Source organism: Garra rufa, chromosome 22 (assembly GCF_049309525.1).
Source record: "Garra rufa chromosome 22, GarRuf1.0, whole genome shotgun sequence".
NCBI lineage: Eukaryota > Metazoa > Chordata > Actinopteri > Cypriniformes > Cyprinidae > Garra > Garra rufa.
In genome coordinates this window covers 23390713-23411348 of record NC_133382.1, presented here as the reverse complement: position 1 = coordinate 23411348, position 20636 = coordinate 23390713, and the positions used below count along the sequence as shown (strand labels likewise).

Here is a 20636-nt window from a genome sequence, read left to right as displayed (position 1 = left end):
ATGATTTGTATTATGACATCTAAATATATAAGTGTAAGGTCTTGCTGAAAATGTTGATTAATAAGTTTGAACTATACAATTATTGTGACACGAATCATTAAACTCCCAGTTTTGAATGACATGCAACAAATAGCTTAACAATGGTAAAAAAAAAAATAAATCCTTCATTAACTGCTAAATATTTAAATAAACTAATATGGTGGTTTTCTGGTAGCCTATTTTTTCGTATTTTCCCCAATATTTTTTTCTACATACAAAAAAACCCAAATGTAACCAAGTATCTGACAAGAGAGTCTGCACGGACACAGTGATGTCAAAGCGAATGGGCGCGCCTGCACCACACCGTTTTATTGGTGCGCGCCCACACAAATCCATATACACAGAGCACACACCCGCTCACAAGGTATGAGGTAATTGTTTGGTCACATGACTCCTGCAGTAGCTGTCAAAAGTGATACAGCAGCGCATCCTTGACCAGCCTGCCCGCTTCCAGCTGATTGGACTGCGATCAGGTGTTAGGGATCATCTAGAAAGTGCAGAAACGAAAAAGATGACTCTTACTTATGAATATGATAGCAACAAATGATCAACTTAAAAAGACGAATATTAAATCCTAAACCGATTTAGCAAATGGAATCGAGTCGAGTACAGGTTTAATCAAAGAATTGCTGTCAGAATACAGTGTTAAATAGTTCTAATGTTATCAAAGCAGTTGTTAAAAACATATATAATGTTTAACCTAAACCACAGTATTTAAACTCCTACATATTCACTAATTCTAATAATCAATATTAAGAAAATAATCTCTACAATATATTAATGCAATTGTACGATAAGCCCACAAATGTTTGGAAAATAGCAACAAATCATATTTTTCTGAGGTATTTTCTTTAGTACTATTATGTTCCTCCTATTTTATTGGTTATTTAGCCTTTTAGTCTGACTCTCGCACATCCACAAGATGCAGAATAATGGTTTGCTTAATGCTTGGTTGATTCAGACACTAAACAACGATAACCAGTCTTTATACTAGATCCCTTGATCCAGAGTTAATACCCCGCCTATGTCGCAAGTCAATCCGTGTTGGGCTCAAGAGTCAGAGGAGGTGATACTGGGGTTGGAAAGTAGGGAAAGTGGGACAGCGGTGAGGGCGTATGGTGTTGTGCACGCGCCTTTCAGGTTGATGTCTTGACAACGCGAAGTTTGTCGCTTGCTTCCATCTCACGGAAGCGGCACAAGCTTGGCGTGTGCCAGTATTGAGAGGGGGAAACCTCAGTCACTGCCAAATTTGGGAAGCGGGGTGGAGGAAATGGCATTTCAGCTGTATTTGCAGCCCGAGCGCGGCGCTGCTGCTGCTGCTGCTGCTGGTGGTGACGCCTGAAGAGAGCTTTAATAACGCGGGATATATCTCTAGCAGCTGAAGATGGTGAATTCAAGTGTTTTGTTATCGTCATGGCAAACGGAACCGGCAGCATCATGTTGAAATGCGTGGTCGTCGGCGACGGCGCCGTTGGAAAAACTTGTCTGCTGATGAGCTATGCCAACGACGCCTTTCCAGAGGAATATGTGCCCACTGTCTTTGATCATTATGCAGGTAAACATACCAGCGTATTACTGCGACATAATGAATAGGAATTAATATTTCAGTGTCTGTTTGATGTATAAATGTATTTAACATTCATTTAGTCGTATTTGCAAGACCTCAGAGTGACTTGCATTGTGTTGCGCTTGTGTTTCTATAATGGAAACCACCTGTGGGCTGAGGATGCAACTGGTGCACATCAGCATCCTTATGCCACGATTCATCATCCTTGATCAGAAATAAACAAACCCTGTTTACATTCCTCTTTCTTTTGATCAGAACTAAATACAGTCTGATTAAAACCTCTTTCACTTCAGAAATAAACACATTTGCATTCCTCTCTTAAATGTTTTGAAATAAACAACTAAATTGAGTACGTCTTTCATTAGAAGTACATTTCAATAAACTGCATTCCTCTTTCACTAGATCAGAAAATAATATTCATTTACATTATTCTTTCACCTTTTCAGAAATAACTAAAACATGACCAACAGCCTTAATTTCAGATGAGAATTTCAGTCCCCTATTTAAACTAATAATTTGTGATTTTGTTTTCAGTGAGTGTGACGGTTGGGGGAAAACAGTACCTGCTGGGGCTATATGACACTGCGGGTCAGGTAGGGTTAAACCATTTCTCTCTCATTGGCCTGAGGCCTTTTCATTAGCAATAGTAACTCGATCGATTCAAGCAAAGTACACGGTGGCCTGTTCAGATGCATTCAGAGACTTCTTGGCATTGTATGCAAGTGATTTAAAGACAGAATTCATCCAGAAATGTCATATGTCATCATTTACTTCAGCTCAGGTCGTTCAAAAACTTTAAGATTTACTTTTTTTCTGTGGAACTTCTTAATTATGTTTAACTTTTCCTTTAGTGTTCCACAGAATAAAGAAAGTCAAATAACTATGAGAATAAAGAAAGTCATATTAAGTGTGAGATTACAGATTCTAAGCGACTGCTGAACTCAATAGTCAAGGAAGTTTGCTGCCGTAATATGGCCGAAGCAGGCGGAGTATTATCAGAAATGAGTTCCCAGCTAGTTTAGCATTTGCACATGTGCTGCGTGGTATTACTGCTCCTGCTTCGGCCATATTACGGCAGCAAACTTCCTTGACTATTACGCCGGAATGGGAGTGTAGTTCCTAATCTTATCAGCCTAGAAAATTGAAGCTTTGCATTTCCACCGGTCTTAGTACACGATATAACTACAGAAGAGTCAAGTTTTAAATAGGACAAATATCGAAACTCGTTGGTCATTTTTGAACGTGATGCTATTGGTCTAATAGGATTCAATGATCTATGCTAAGCTATGCTAAAAGTGATATCGCCAGAACAGGAGAACGGCTGAATGGATTTCAAAACGGTAAAACTCAACTTATTAACCTTTTAAGGTTCTTCTCATGACACCAAACTATGTGTTTGTACATGTGTGGATCTATTAAAGTAGCTGTAAATGTAGACTGAACTCTGAGCTTGATGCCTTTACGCCCAAGCCCAATTATGCAGAAGCAGTATCGAGTGAAACTGTTAAAAAAATCTGAAAGCTGAATATCTGTCTTTGATCTCTGATGATTTGTTTATTCTATGGATTTAAAGTCTAGTGAAACTTTCTTTGCTCTTCTGTTTGAACATTTGAAGATGGCTGATTTCAATTAACATTCCAGTCTGTTCAAATAAAGACATCAGAGTCATTTGCAATGTAGGATTAGTGTGCGTAGTGTTTCATTCAGATATGATATCTATATCCTCGTATTTTCAGTGCTGTTTGAATGATGATCATGAAGCACACAAAATGATTGCCAGAACTTCAGGACATACCAAGTCCATGAGATCTATGAAATCCACTTTGAAGTTCTTAGTTCGTAGACATAGTGGAGTAGTGCATCTGACACGGTTGGCTTTTTTTCTATTGAGTGTCGTCCTTTAAAAAGACAAAGAATGTGAGTAGTGGGCCAGATGTGTAGAAGTGTCACTGAGGGCCAAGTGGTGGGGATTAGATCCGAGGCAGTTCAAACACAGAAAACTCTCCCAACGTGCACTCTCTCTCCACAGCTGGCACCAGTTAGAACCGTACAGAAACCATGACGATCACTTGATCAAGAGGATTCGTTTACTGGAGAACTGGAAAGAGGGTTAAATTCAAAGCTGATGTTTTTTAAGAAGCAGTTCACCCAAAAAAAAAAAAGAAAATTCTGTCATTAATTACTCACCCTCATGTCGTTCCAAACTCCTAAAACCTTCATTCATCTTCGAAAAACAAATTAGGAAATTTTTGATGAAATCCAAAAGCTTTCTAACCCTGCATAGACAGCAATGCAACTGAAACTTTCAAGGCCCAGAAAGGTAGTAAGGACATTGTTAAAATAGTCCATGTGACATTAGTTAATTTTCTGAGCTACGAGAAGACCTTTTGTGTGCAAAGAAAACAAAAATGGCAACTTTATTCAACAATTTCTTGTCTTCCGTGTCAGTCTTTGATGTGAGTTCATGAGAGTACCATGGCGCATGAAAATTGTGTCCAAACTAATCAGCTATTTGCACTTTTAAACATCTGACATCTATAATTACATTTTTTTCCATTAGTATTATAATGTGTTTGACTGGAATTTTCCAATTTATATATTCCATATGCATTCCCTTCTGCGTTGACTAGATAAAGGACCTCATCAGAATTCCCTTTGTATGACAAAGGGTGACTTGCCCTTCTCGGACATGTGTGTTAATGAGTGTGTGCTCCAATGCCATATGATTTCTAACCTCACTGGGAGGAGAGAAAGGAGCGATGAGTTTGTGCAGTGAATAAAGAGTATCGATATTGGAAAAATAGGCAGGTGTTCGTTCTATTTTAGTATGTTAAAAATAGTTTCAGGCTTGTGGTTTCTAAGAAGGAGGGCGTCGCTTGGCTCATAAGCAGATGTATGTCTGTTGGATGCCTTCACTGTCTCTCTGTCTGATTGGTCCTGACATACTAATTGCCTCAGGAGGAGTCAGAGAGTAAGCTGGCTAGTGTCAGTAAAGGGGCAACCTCTCAGATGTTGGCATCTGTCTCACAGCTCAATCTCAACCATCTAATCTTGACCTTTTGTCCTCTACTCTCAGTCCTTCTTTCTTCACTGAGGTGATGTTTTAACATGGCTTTGAGTTGACAGGCTCTTAATGAGCCTCAGAGAAGGAACTGGGCCCCAGATGTGAAGTACAGCTGCAGTTTGCATTGCTTTGTTCAATCAAGGAAAACCTCCCACCCTGAGTACCCGACTGCCTTTTGCCCCTTTTGGGGCTCAGGCTTACTCATGACCAGGCTGATAACTAGAAGGGATTTTGAACCATAGGAAGTTTTGTTTTAAAGTGCTCACATAATATGTTCCTTTTATTCTCAACTGCTTTGAATTCTATTTCTGGAATAAAAAAGAGCATTGAGTTCGAGTCACAAAGACAAATTAGTCTTTTATTAGTGAAGACAAGCCTGGAAAAGCACACTATTCGTACACTGAATGAAAAATTGTCTTATGATAATTAAGGTTATTCTTTAGCACACTCTTTTATTTTATGTAACTAGTTCACCCAAAAATGAAAATTACCCCATGATTTATTTTCACCCTCAAGTCATCCTAGTTGTATATGACTTTCTTATTTCAGATTATTGCAATCGGAGTTAAGTTAAAAAAATGGCCTGGCTCTTTTAAGTTTTATAATGGCAGTGAATGGGTGTTAAGATTTCGAAGTCCAATAAAGTGCATCCATCCATCATAAAAAGTGCTCCCCACAGCTCCAAGGGGTTAATAAAAGCCTTGTGAAGCAAATCGATGCATTTGTGTAAGAAAAATATCCATATTAAAAGCTTTATAAACTATGATCTCTAGCTAACTGTCGTATACTTGTTCACTTGAGAGTGGCGTTCCAGTGGATAATGTAGGATGCAGGCATAGTAAAGAGCAAAACAAAACACTGGTCATGAATAAGAAGTACAAAACGAGGATTTGTAAAGAAAAATGGTGGAGGATTTTCGCTGTAAGCCAAGAGGAAACTGGTTTTCCTTTGCTGTTAACAAAACGTGGTTAGGGTTAGCATCATCCACTGGAACGCCACTTTCTCATGAACATGGGTATGACAGTTAGCGGGAGCTAGAGATTACAGTTTGTGCAATTTTAATATGGATATTTTTCCTACACAGACGCATCGATTTGCTTCAGAAGGCCTTTATTAACCCCCTGGAGCCATGTGGATTACTTTTTATGATGGATGGATGCACTTTTTTGGACCTCAAAATCTCAATAAAAATTAGAAAATTAGAACCAAACACTGCATTTTAATCACAATACAAACAAAAATGCTGCACACATGTAACGAGCAGTTTTTTTTTAATTTAAATTAGATTTTATCATTTTAACATAAAACACCTGTCAGCAGAGTTTTGTTTGACATCTGGACATTATTTCATACTGTGTTTTTATTATAAAAAATGATGTAAAATAATGTACAGTGAAAGACTTGCAAGATTTAGGCTAGTCATTTATCAAACATTTATCTATTAATCTATTATTCTGCATTGCTTAAACATCTGTTTTGGAAAATTATATTTTTCTCCCATTTGAAAATAAATCCTTCATTCATTATCACTCAGGAAACATTGCTGCTTGTACAGGGTATGTACAAGTTCTATTTTATTCATATCTTATTATCACAGTTTTAACTAAGGGTGATTTTGACTGCGTGAGAAAATAAATGTGTGGCGTGAGAGCGTGTGAAAAGTGTCATTGCGTGAGTCTCACGCTAAATGCGTGAGAGTTGGAAGCCCTAATAAATTTGACGACACAAAAGAGAGCTCAATTTGGGGTGAAATACACTCAAAATGATTGTCGAATTGTGAATTCTGATGAGTATTCACATAAACACACTCGGTTACGTCTTATGTGAACGCAAACAGTTGGGAGAATATCGGACATGTATCAGTACATTGCATCCATGCATTCAGTTTTAAAGGGACAAATTAGTTGTTGTTGTTGTTGTTTGTGGCAATGATGTTAATCAAGCAACAAAAGAAAGAAAATCACGCACTGCTCTTGACTGAATCACTTTAGTAGCCCTAATAAAGATTTTGTAAATGTATTTATATAAATAAACATGCCTGCTTGAAAAAAATGAAGAATGTGGTAAACAAGTTGTTATAAAGCTTATAGCTTAGCATAGATCATTGAATCCTATTAGATCAATAGCATCGCGTTCAAAAACGACCAACGAGTTTCGATATTTGTGACCCTGGACCACAAAACCAGTCTTAAGTCGCTGGGGTATATTTGTAGCAATAGCCAAAAATACATTGTATGGGTCAAAATTATTGATTTTTCTTTTATGCCAAAAATCATTAGGAAATTAAGTAAAGATCATGTTCCATGAAGATTTTTTGTAAAATTCATACTATAAATATATCAAAATGTAATTTTTGATTAGTAATATGCATTGTTAAGAACTTAATTTGGACAACTTTAAAGGTGATTTTCTCAGTATTTTGATTTTTTTGCACCCTCAGATTCCAGATTTTCAAATAGATGTATCTCGGCCAAATATTGTCCTATCCTAACAAACCATACATCAATAGAAGCTTATTTGAGCTTTCATATGATGTATACATCTCAGTTTTGTAAAATTTAACCTTATGACTGGTTTTGTGGTCCAGGGTCACATTTCTCCTATTTAAAACCTGACTCTTCTGTAATTATATTGTGTACTAAAAAGCCTAGCTGGAAACTAATTTCAGGTGCTGTGTGATATTACTGCGCCTGCTTCGGCCATGTTGCGGCAGCAAACTTCCTTGACTATTACACCGGAATGGGAGTGTAGTTCCTAATCTTATCGGCCTAGAAAATCGCAGCTTTACATTTTCTGCCGGTTTTTGTACACTATATAACTACAGAAGTGTCAAGTTTTTTGTCAAAATGAACACTGACAGGTTGTTTTGGTCTCAGCATATCAGGTATAACATATTGAGAGAGTGAAGGCTCTTGTAAATGAACGTGTCATTGTGATGGTACCACCAGGCACGGCTCAGTTACTGACCTCAGAGGACGGGAGAGAGCATAGACCTGTAGGAGTGTGGTAAAGTAGGAGAATGCTGTTCCAGAGTCAGTCACAAATGCCAGATCCGAGCATTGAATTTGATGCTGGCCTGGCAGTTACAGGGAGCCAATGGAGTGAGAGCAAACGTGCAGCCACTTTCAGGATCATAGCAGCAGACTGAGACCAATAAGGTCACTGAAATACTGTGGATCCTTGCCAACCACATTTGTCTTGGTTGGTTAAGAACATGTAGTCCCAATCCAATTCAGCTCCTGGAGGAACTGTGAGAGCAAAGACCTGACTGAGCTTCATCTGGGTTGAGTAATCCGCCTGTGTGTGTGTGTGTGTGTGTGTGTGTGTGTGTGTGTGTGTGTGTGTGTGTGTGTGTGTGTGTGTGTGTGTGTGTGTGTGTGTGTGTGTGTGTGTGTGTGTGTGTGTGTGTGTGTGTGTGTGTGTGTGTGTGTGTGTGTGTGTGTGTGTGTGTGTGTGTGTGTGTGTGTGTGTGTGTGTGTGTGTGTGTGTGTGTGTGTTTATTCGCTGTACAGCACAGCAAGCTTCAATTAATCTGCATCGTCTGAGTAAACACAGCCATGAATTATTCTCTTTGGATAAAAGCACAGGAGCCTCTTTCTTTCTTCATCTCCTTCTCTTCCTCAAGTGTCCTTCTTGCTGAATACATTCTGAATAGAAAGCTTTCTGTGGAAAATCACCCAACCATTTCTTTTCCACTTTTATTCTTGTTCAACTTGCATAAGTGGGCCTCGTGGGTAATTTTAGTTTGCTGCTTTTTCAATCTCTCCCTCTGATTCCTGTTGTCTTATGTAAGAAGTGAGGTGCTAACAGCAAAGAGACTATCAACTGCAGATTGACCCACTTATTTCACCACAGCAAATCCATACAGATAACCTAACGTGTTTATGTACTTATTATAGAGAAGTCTGACAAACAAAGACAGATTTCAGAATGTATAGTTACTCACACACACAAACTGTTTAAATCTGATCGAATTAAGAGTACAGGAAGACATGCACACATGCAGTAAATGGAGAGCAGGGGGCTCTGGAGATAAATGTTTCATAAGAACATCAGTGTAAAAACACTCTTTCTCTCTCTACCATATTGGTCTCTCTCAACTCATCTGTGTGACTGTGGGAATCTTTCAGGAGGACTGTACAGACAGACCGATTGGAATCTGATCTGAAAGACAAGGGGCGAGGGAAGAGAAAAGGGCAAGGCAATTGCACTCAGAGTGATGGATGGATAGATGCTTGCTTTATTAGCCGTGTTGTAAATTATGCTGCAATAAAAGCTAGACTACGATTGAAACACAATACAGTGTAGCATAAATTTCAATAAATGCTGACTGGTGCTGATATGAAACATATATTATACAATGTATTGAGTAATAAGAATAAGGGGGAAATATTTATTGAGCACCAAATCAGCATATTAGAATGGTTTCTTAAGGATCGTGTGACACTAAAGACTGCTGAAAATACAGCTTTGCCATCACAGGAATAAATGACAGTTTAAATTGTAATAATATTTAGCAAAAAAATAGTTTGTACTGTGCTTTTGATCAAAAAAATGCTGCCTTGGTGAGAATAAGATACGTCATTAAAAAACATTTAAAAGTGTGTGTATATATATATATATATATTAAACCAAACACTATCATAACATCTTAGTTGATAATTCATTATACTTAATTTTTGATAAATCATCCCATGTTTCGTTAGTGACAGCACATTTTCGGTAATGACAGTAATATTTTGGTAGCAACCACATCACATTATAGAATTTTAACCCACATACTACTAAAACACTACTAAAACATACTGAAATCTGCAAAACTGTACTAAAATTTTGTTTATTTGCCCCAAATAAAGGATTATGTGTTCCCTTTTGTCACTACCGAAACAATGGTGACATGTTTTGGTCGTGACTGTTTCGGTAGTGACAATTTTAGAGAATAACACCCCCCCAAAAAACAAGATGTCACTACCGAAACTTCACAAAATGTTCAGTAGTGACAGTTTTGGTAGTGACAATTTTACCTAGCTCAAAGATGCTAATCAGCACATGGTTATCTAGCACAGTTCTGTACATTTGTACACACATAAAAACAACTAAATGTTATGGAATAACTCCCAAAAACCAGTGCTTAATTATAGACGAATGGTGTTCGGTAGTGACGTTCCGTAAAGAAATGAGAGAGGGGCACACGAATAGTTCCTAATCATTAAATGTAGGGGTGTAATTAAAAGCAGTCTCAGCCAATAGACTAAAACATACACTTTTTCAGTAGTGACGTGAAAAATGTGGGACACTTTTTTTTTTTTTTTTTTTTTTTAACATGAAGTTTCACGATTTACAAAGAAAATATAATTACTGTTTTTTTGTTTTTTTTTGAACTTCACAAATCCAAAAGCTATTTTTTAAAACAATGAAAAGGTAAAAAAAATCAAGTTGAAATTTAGGGGTTAGGTTAAAAAAGTACCCAATAAATGATTTTATACATATTAACTTACTGATATTTTAAACATTATTGTGGGTTTCAGTAGATAATAGAAGGATCTTAGTAAACATCTAAGATTTTAATTCTTAAAGGGATGGTTCACCCAAAAATGAAAATTTGATGTTTATCTGCTTACCCCCAGGGCATCCAAGATGTAGGTGACTTTGATTATTCAGTAGAATACGAAGATTTTTAACTCAAACCGTTGCAGTCTGTTAGTCATATAATGGCAGTGAATGGGCACCAAACCTTTGGAAGTAAAAAAAAAACATGCACAGACAAATCCAAATTAAACCCTGCGGCTTGTGACGATACATTGATGTCCTAAGACACAAAAAGATTGGTTTTTGCGAGAAACTGAACAGTATTTATATAATTTTTTACCTTTGATACACAACTGTCCTGAGCACGCTCTCAGCATCAGGTGCGTTACTTGTGTACGCGCTCTGGCATAGTATACGTAAGCGCCGGAAGGGGAAATCGGTAAAAAATCAGCAGTCCCGGATGAGTTTGCGCGAGAAAATTGAATCTTTTAGCTTTAAATCGGTTTGAACAATCAGGAAAAGCACAAGTAATTACTATTTTGAATACCCACAATCTCTGTGCAATGTGTAAACAATGAGAAATTATATAAATACTGTTCAGTTAATTGCAAAAACTGATCGTTTTGTGTCTTAGGACATGAGTGTATCGCCACGAGCCGCAGGGTTTTATTTGGATTTCTCTGTGCATTTTTTTTTTTTTTTTAACTTTCAAAGGTTTGGTGCCCATTCACTGCCATAATATGACTAACAGACTGCAACGGTTTGAGTTAAAAATCCCAGTTTGTGTTCTACTGAAGAAACAATGTCACCTACATCTTGGATGCCCTGGGGGTAAGCAGATAAACATCAAAAAAAAAAAAAAGAATTGGGTGAACTATCCCTTTAAGTGCTTTTTAAATGTGTTTTTTAGACAGCAGTTTGCACCAATTCTGTAGAATGGCCCATGTATTTCAGTATAAAATAGTATTTTTATTTTATGTAGACTCCAACACACAAACATTTAAAGTGTGTGTGTGTTAGGGAGATTGAAGGAATATCTAATTCTGATGTCTGTAGCAAGTAAAGGACAGTGACTAGGCATGTCATACAGAAAACATGCCTGATAGTCCTCCTCCATCCCATATCAGATATTTGCTTTTGTAAGAAACAAGAAGGACAGAGGCTGGAGTTGTCTTATACAGTACTATGTGTGGAGCAGAGACTGTGTACAATTGACTGTATTGTCAGTGTGTTCATACTCCAGGAGAAATGCGTGCATTCAGAGGCTGTCTGTTGTCAGTGGTATCAGCTGGAGGGAGAGCTGTATGGTAATGACGGCAGCAGGCAGCAGAGAAGGGTGTTTCCAGGTTCACTGCATTAGACTGCTGTCTTGCGTTTTTCAATCCATTTCCCTCAGCTCTCAAAAGAGCAGGGCGCTCACGCACACACAGGTATACACACACACATACGCGCTTTCTACAGAAATGTCACATATTTCATTATTAACAAGCTCTGAATCGTGATAAGCCGTCACTGGGCGTTTTCAAGGGAATGAAGCACTAATATAAAAAACCTATTTAATCAACTGGTTTTCACAGAACACAATTTAAAATGTATTTTAACCCTATTAGAAGCCAGTAAAGCAGCCTGTTTCAGCTTAGCTGAGTTTTTAATGCTAACCAGTATTGTGGAAATACGGGAAGAGCTTGTAGCTTTAAAAGCTAAAGTTTCAATGTAATTTTTCTACTGTCAAACTGTAAAATTTTTAGATTTTCTATATACATTTATGTGCATATCTTTACATTTCTGTACATAAACAATTATATATAAATAAAATTACATTTCATACTATTATGAAATTTTATTGCAATTTAAAATAGTGTTTTTCTATTTTAATATACTTTAAAATAGACTTTATTCCTGTGATTCAAGGCTGAATTTTCAGCATCATTACGCCTGTCTTCAGCATCACATGATCCTTCAGAAATCATTCTAATATGCTGATTTATTATCAAGGTTGGAAACAGTTGTGCCACTTAATTTATTTTTTCGAATCTGTGATATTTTTTTCAGGATTCTATGATGAATAAAACATTAACAAGAACAGCATTTATTTAAAATACAATTCTAAAGTTTGGTGTCAGTTAATTTTTTTTTTTTCTTTTCTTGAAATAAATGAACATTTTTATTCAGCAGGGATGTGTCAAATTGATCGAAATTGATAGTAAAGACTTAAAATGTTAGAAAATATTTCTAATTTGAATAAATGCTGTTCTTTTTAATTTATTCATCAAAGAATTAAAAAAGTATCACAGGGTTTAAAAAAAAAACTGTTGCCAACATAGATAATAAATCAGCATATTAGAATATTTTCTGGAGTGAAGGCCTTTTTTGATGATTTTTTTAAAAGGAGTCTATAAAAATCATTAAAATTCTTGCTGATCCCAGTCTTTTGAACAGCAGATACTTTGTTTGATAAGGCTACATTTATTTGATCAGAAGTACTGTGAAATCAGTAATATTGCGAAATATTATTACAATTTAAAATTATAACTATTTTATTACAAATTATTCCTGTGATTCTAAAGCTGAATTGTCAGCAGCCAATATTCTAGATCCTCAACATTATTATAAAATTAAAAAATTATGTATATTAATAAAAAATGTGGTTTTGTGTGTGCGTGTGTAGTAATTTCACCTTTTTAAGTTAGTATCATTTAACATTTCATTAGCGACTCCCCAACAAGGACATACATTTGTGTTAAATGTGTTTTCTCTGGAGGTAGCAGGAGATATGCTGGAGATGTGGGTGTATGGTGTGCTAGCTTATTCTACATTCAGTTTTGGCAAAGGGCAGCTGTAAATAATACCATCCCTCCCACCCTGCCCCCTGTAGAATGTTTGAACAGACCAGAGGATGGGCAGCGAGTGTATTTATAACGCTGCTGCCCCGCAGGGCCAACACACACTACTCACACAACACTCTCACTTACACCACAGATGCACCTGCTCAACTTTGTTTTGTCAGGTTACGTCGCAACAAATCATGATTTGTCCTGTGGCAAGAAAAAGGGCGGTCTCCCAACAGCAGAAGCAAACTGTTTTGGGCTGTAATTCTTAAGGCTATATATCGCAGGTTCATATCTGAGGCACAGAACGCCACATTTGGCCTTGAAACATTGACAGTTGCAAGTAAAAACAGAAGGTTTATATCGCTCGCCAATCTTCTTGATGGATGAGCGCCTGTCTGGCTGGGTTGTGTTGTGTGTAATGAGAGTGTGTGTGCTTGACGTTGCTCAAAGCGAGCTTTCCTAAACTTTCTTATGATCCACCCTAAAGGCCCTGGTATACTTCAAGCTAATTTGAAGAACAAACTGGTGGGATGTCATTTTAAACAAAATTAGGCCAAAATGAATTTGTTTGGATTTTGTTTCAAAAGTTCAAAACAGCTTGTCAAAGTGAACTCTCCAGAAAAGTTCCCTCCAGCTGGTAACACCTTCCAGGTTCCATTGGTCCATAGTAATGACTTATGTAAATAGGATGGTGTGCTCTGGGGCTCCGCCTTCTTTGACATGGAAATCTTCTCCAGTTAGAGTCAGACATGATGAGTAAAAACATTAACACTCTGGACAGCTGCTTTATAGATGAGGAATAATCCATGGCTAGCTGTGCATTACACAAATTAAAAGACTCCTCCGCAGAGTGCATTACATTTGTTTAATGCACAGCTAGCCGTGGATTATCCCGCTTATACCATGATCATTTGTCAGCATTGACAACTTAAAGGGGTCATCGGATGCCCATTTTCTACAAGTTCATATGATTCTTTAGGGTCTTAATGAAAAGTCTATAATATACTTTGGTTAAAAAATTCTCAATAGTAGTGTAAAAAAACCGTCAAAATCAGCTCTGCAAAAAATCTACTCATTTTATTGCATGGGCCATTTTAATGCAAATGAGCTCTGCTCACCCCGCCCCTCTCTGCTGTGGGATTATGAGCCGTAATGTTTACTTTAGCCGCGTTTAACGACGAAACTTGCCAACAAGCACATTATTAAGAAAGGCCGTTTGCAAAGATGCATGAAAACCCTTATACTCACTTCTGCTGTGGGTGAAGCTGCATCAGGAACGATTTGCACGAACATAGACACATATGTAGATCGGGATCGGCACTTTCGCTTAACTTTAATCCTCTGCATGGGAGATATTTTTGGTCGAAAACTCGTTCTCGCCCCCTACAGTGCAATTCGGCTAGGTATACATCCGCGCTAAACTATCAAGGTGAAAGTTATCATAGCTTGCGTGGAATAGACCCAGCTCCTAACCCAACTTGGAGAATAGATTAACGGCGATATTTATTTTTTTTAATCGCCCGATAAGAGTCTCACGTTAACGCAGCACGTAAACGCCGATAACGGCCCACCACTACTTAAAATACACATATAATAGCAATGAGGCAATAATTAGTTAAAATAAAGTATTAGAAGCAAGTACTCGCATAGCTTTATTGAACAAAACTGCTCAAATACATTATAAACAATAGAGATAATGTACAACAAATAACTGTAGAGGGCACCAATGGCCTGACAATTGTTTTTACATGTTAATGTAAACCTAAACAACATTTATTTCAAATGTACACTTAATCTTTAATATTTGGCCATTTTGTTATGACAGAAATACTACAGCCTCAGTCATTTCTTGAATATGTAGACATAAAAACTTGTCATCTTAGAGTTTGAGTTTTTATTTTGAAATCTCAATGAACAGTTAGCATATTTAGAAAGATATTGACATATTCTCCTGCTTTTGTGTAGTTTTATAAAGGATTTACCTTACAAATCTGATGAAATGGTGCACATTGCATTCCCAGATGAAAATTATAATAAACCCAAACTCATTCCACACCTGTAAATGATAGCTGTTTGTGTGGAGCAGCATTTACTGTGAACAGAGCCACTCTGACACACACTTACGTAACCTACACACATGTAATTAATTAAAGTGCATATATTAAACCTATATCACATATGTTTATTAAACTGAATGGTAGTGTGAATTCACAATAGCATTATGCTTTATTATGATTTTTAAATGGGTTTAATATATCAGCCTTGGAAAACGGTCTAATAATGCATTTCCGTGGAATGTACTACTTTCAGTATTTTGGTGGTTACTCGACATGAGCAAAATGCAATTGAGGATTTTTTTAAAAAAATATGCTTATATGGCTTAGTCCTTCAGAAGCTGTTGGCAAAGCCTGAGCCTGAGTATGACGTAATACTGCTCAGAAAATCAAAACGCTTGATAATTGAGACTGTTTAGGTTTTTGGGGATTAAGAAAAAGGAGTGAATGGATTTTTATCATTGTAGGGTGATTGTGTCCACACTGCTAAGACACATTTCTATGCAAACACATGTAAAAGTGAATTTTGCATCCAATGTCCCCTTTAAAGGTGAGGTCACATTTCACGAGCAAAATCAAATCATTCCAAAAGGAATCCTCACGTTTTGGCCTTTTGCGTGAGGCGAACCAGTTCTCCATACAGATTTTCACTTGTGTTTAAGTTAGTCACGCAAATTCACCATGTTGACCAAAAGAAACCTGCTTGTTTTGAAATTACTTTTTGAGCTGTGCTTCTGCATCTTCATGCTACTGAAAATAGACAATGGAAGTTTTTTTTTTGGATGTTTCAATCTGACCGCACCTCAAGGCTTCAGAAATCATGAAGGGCTCCAAGTTCGCAGAAGTACTTTTGCCTCGCAATCTTCTGTTGGCAGTTGTTAGTAACGTCCCTTGCGGTTCAGATGCGAAGGTGCTCCAAGATGAGAGGCATCACGGTAAATTAAACTCTAAAGCTTAGAAACTGGCTCCACATTTCTGAGGTTTCATTTCTGGAAGCCCAGGATGGTTCCCTGTCGCAAATGTAATGTTTATACTGCAACGCATGGCCAGAGGCACATGCTGTTATAGTTTAGACACACTCTCATTAGAAAGAATAACCATGGATGATTGCATACCAACACACACGCTGCCTGTGGAGACACAAACACACACACATAGACGTAGGGAAAAAACAAGTTCCCAAAAATATCAGTCACATGTCCTCTGTAAATCCAGGCTTATCTGTTGTAGCGTCTGGGGTTTCTGGTTTCCAGAGGACATGTCTTTGCCTCTGTGTTGCTTTAGAGGACGAATGGAGAGATGGAGGAAACGCTATTGAATGAAATATGGATTTATGGGTCATGAGCCGTAATCTAAATCATATTAATCTCGATCATTGGGGTCAGCGTAATTTCTGGTTGCTGCTTAAGTGATTGTTGATAATGCTCCATTGCAGAGCATTTGTGGACTCAATACAGCATTGGAAGCTATTAGTTAAAAATGGGAGAGAAGGAAATTACACTTTGATTCAAAGCAAAGCCATATTAGGGTAATTTACTCAAGTAAATGCCTCTGATGACAGTTTTTGACCATTGCTGATTGGATGAACAGTGAAAAGGGCTCAAGACTTGTTTTTACCTAGTGTCCTCTGCTCTGACAGGAGGACTATGATCGACTGCGACCCCTGTCCTACCCCATGACAGATGTCTTCCTCATTTGCTTCTCTGTGGTGAATCCAGCCAGCTTCCAGAACGTGAGAGAAGAGTGGGTCCCTGAGCTGCAGGAGTACGCACCCAACGTCCCTTACCTGCTCATCGGCACTCAGGTACACAAACCTGCTACATGCATCAGTAATATTCCATATACTGTATACTTTCTGTGATTTGAATGTGAACAAAAAACATTTCAAACATAACAGCGTTATAGCAGCATCCATACCACAGCTATAATGATAAAGGCGCTAGAAAAACAATCTAGTTGGAAATACTTTCAGAATGATTTTTTTTAAACTGATAAATGATAATTTATCAATCCTGCTATCACAAGCGGCTGGTGTGGATGCTAATATGGTTATCAGGGGTTCAAGCGCACAGCGCTGAAACCCTATTGTAATTGTTAAAATGGCCAAGGATCAGCAGTCTCCACGTAAAATTGATCGTGCAGACCAAACCGTAAGTCATAGAGACTTGAAACTTGGAGGGATGGTAGTACTCCCACCAAGGCTCGCCCCAGTTGGCCCGACGGGGGTGCTACAGTGATCAAAAGTACAATATAGTTTAAAACTCTTAAACGCTTCTTTGCAGGCTCAAGTGTCTTATGTTGTCAGCATCCTTGGCTCACGACGGACCAAAATGCGTGCCTCAGATTTGATCATGAACCCGGCTAAATAAAAATAAATAAATAAATAAATAAACTACTTTTCGGACTAATCCTAGCTTTTTTGCCTGATCGGAACCAAACCAGAGATTCTCTGCAGAGTGAATATCAATAAAATTCAAAAGAAGAACTTTCGACTCGTGAAGGGACACCAAAACGTTCAAAAGGGGCATGGCCACCTTTACAAAAATGGCTATAACTTTTGAACGGAATGAGATGTCTTCGCCAAACAACATGTATGTAAGCGCTGAATCTGAGGTCCCGTGAAAAAAGTTATGGAGATGGCCACTTGGTGGTGCTGTAAGAGGGATAAAAAATAAAAACCATAACTATGCAACTGTTTGTCCTATCGACGTGAAAATCAGTGCTCACGGCCTTGGTCTAAAGTGCAACAAGCATCTAAAAGAACATCTGCGTAACTCAAAAAACATGGCCGCCATTGGCCGATTAACTTTTGAGCACCTATCAGACAAGGTTAATGGATGCTGATCTGTACGAAACTCAGCAAAATGTAATAGAACCTTATGTGCTGTCTACACTGGATGCGGCATGGTGGGGCGCGACACAACAAATCCCGGACAGTAAACTGCTGCCGCATTCTATTTATGACGTGCTCACACAAAAGTTCAAATGACTTGCAATGGACGGTTTGTCGCGTCCAGTGTTGACAGACTTTACCTGTTGTGGTGTGGCGCGAGAACTGTGTAAAGGTCTGTGAGAACTTTGAAAGAAATCGGCCACTGAGGGCATTTTTTTATAAGGCGTAAACGATTGTATATTGTGTCTTTTTAGAACTTAGATTATCACTCAATCTGGAAAAAAAACACTGCAGTGCAATTCTCTGGACTCTGTAGGTCAATAATTATCAAAACAAAAAATGTTAAAATGGGAAGCTATATCGGGGTCATTTAGAAAGGAGCCCTGTCCAAATTTACCCAAAATCCTGTAAAGCCCAAAGGAAAATGCAAAACTTCATGAAATCTGTTCAGCATCTTGTGTCAGGTGATTCTAAACAAGCATGTAAAGTTTTAAGGAAATTGAACGTCATAAACATTATAAAAACATCATATTTCTATGGTGAATTTCCTGGATTTGCCCAAAATGCCCAAGCACATTTATTTTCTGTTTTTGTTCGTTCTGTGGTGACTGTCTGAATTACTGATACTACATGTATTTATGTTCTGGGAGAATCTAATGTGTTCATAACTGATGTGTGGTTAATTTGTGGTAATATTATTGTTGAATATATTGATTTGTGTGCCATCATGAAAGGTTCAGTCATACAGTGTTCATCGCATGATATCGTCAATAAAATTGTCCAAATGGCCTATAATTGTGGTTTGCCAAATACTGTAACCTGTGTATGTATGTTAAGAGTGAGGGTTTGTCATCAGCCCCAGTCCTGTCAGGTCATGTTTATTGCTATGTGCACGCTTCCTGTCATAATCAGACCATAGAGTGAGATGAATACAGATGCAGTGCAATCGATAAGAAAGGGGGCCAGAGAGAGTCATGGGAGCAAGGGCCCTGAACTAGGGCTGCACGGTAAATAGGGATAAAACCAAAATCATGATACAGCTTAGTGCGATTATCAAAGCTGCTCCCTGAAAACTCATTTTCGCGTGTTTAGTTGTGAGTTTGGGCTGCTTTAATGTACATTTGGGAACACAACATGCTCCAAATGTCTTCTCATACTTGTAATGAGAAGCACTTATTAACAAAAGAGAAGCATTAAGGGCTCCCTGTGGTTTTCCCTCAAAATAAAAGTTTCATGATTTAAAGGGATAGTCGTTCCAAATCTGTAAGACCTTCGTTTATCTTTAGAACACAACCACCCTAGAATGACAAAGATCCACCCAGTAGTTTTCTTTTAATTTAGTAAAATAATTTGCCTCTTCTCATATCGAGCCGTTCTCAGATGCCTGTCGTTGTGGCGTAACACCGACAGAGGCCGCTCCTGCGATAGTTGATAGACAGCAGTGTTTTAGCATAGACCCGCCCTGAGTGAAGTAAACTGACAGCACTGAGGGAATGTGGCCGCCGATCTACCTAAATGGGTTCATGTTTACGCGAATCATTTCTCACCATACTGCTTTAAAAACGAGGGTCAGTATAAAGCAGTTTTTGCAATGCTGCTGCTGAAAAATGGGTCTGTAACTATTCGTGTTCTTGCTTCATCTCCACCAGAAGAAGTGAGTGTAATTTCTTTTTATATGAATCTTTGCTAATCACCTATTAAATAATGTGCTAAAGTTACTGCGTTTCGTGATGAATGCGGCTAAAGTGTTTTATGCTCAGAGAACATGGTTATGTCGTCTTCTCTATGTACATCCGTCTCAATATAATCACATTTATAATGAACAATGCATTAAGGTGACTGACTATTTACAAATTGTGTGTGTTGTAGTAAAACTACATTAACCTTAGCTTTGTATTGCTAGATGGTTTAATATTAAGATGTCATGTACAATTATTTTAAATCGTTTTGGATCAGTTATAACTGCATTAAGAATGCTAACGTTAACACAATACCTGCAAAAGTGTTTACAGCCCGCAACTGCACATGAGTAAAGACCATAACACTCACATTTATGTATTTCAATATTAGGACGGGGTAAGTTATGTTAACCGGTCACATTTTGCTCTCATTCAATCAGCTATACACCTCAGTAAACACATCGCGTTCATCTCTATACCTCAGTAAACACATCCGTATGACCCCTTTAAGGCCCAGATAGGTTGTAAGGACACATGGACTATTTTGTCAATGTCCTTACAACCTTTCTGACCCTAGAACATGGTAATTACATTTCTGTCTATGGAGAATCAGAAATCCCTTGGATTTCATCAAAAATATCTTAATCTGTGTTCCGAAGATGACTGAAGGTCTTATAGGTTTGGAACGACATGAAGGTGGTCAATTACTGACAGAACTTTTATTTTTGGGTGAACTATCCTTTTAATACGACATGTTTTAAGTGCCACATTAAAAAAAGAAAAAAATCTTAGATTACGAGATTATTCTCGAAACATTTCGACTAATTATTATATTACGACTAAAGTCAAAATGTTACGAGAATAAAGTCTAGAATAATTCATAGGAATTACGAGATTAAAGTTCTAATATTTTGAGAGTATATTCTAGCCTACTGCGCATATGGCACCGGGAGATATTCCAAAGTCTAATCTTTCAAAAT

At 37.7% G+C, this 20636-nt stretch overlaps 1 protein-coding gene across 1 annotated transcript in view; it reads left to right on the top strand.

Annotated features, from left to right (window-relative positions):
- The first annotated feature begins 1101 nt into the window (after nt 1–1101).
- The window catches only part of rhoq (ras homolog family member Q), a 22735-nt gene continuing 3200 nt past the window's right edge, over nt 1102–20636 (top strand). The window contains exons 1-3 of the mRNA XM_073827737.1: nt 1102–1594; nt 2141–2199; nt 16724–16888. Of these exons, the coding sequence (XP_073683838.1) occupies nt 1453–1594; nt 2141–2199; nt 16724–16888 (366 nt within the window). The 5' untranslated portion in view covers nt 1102–1452. The remainder of the gene's footprint in view (nt 1595–2140; nt 2200–16723; nt 16889–20636) is intronic.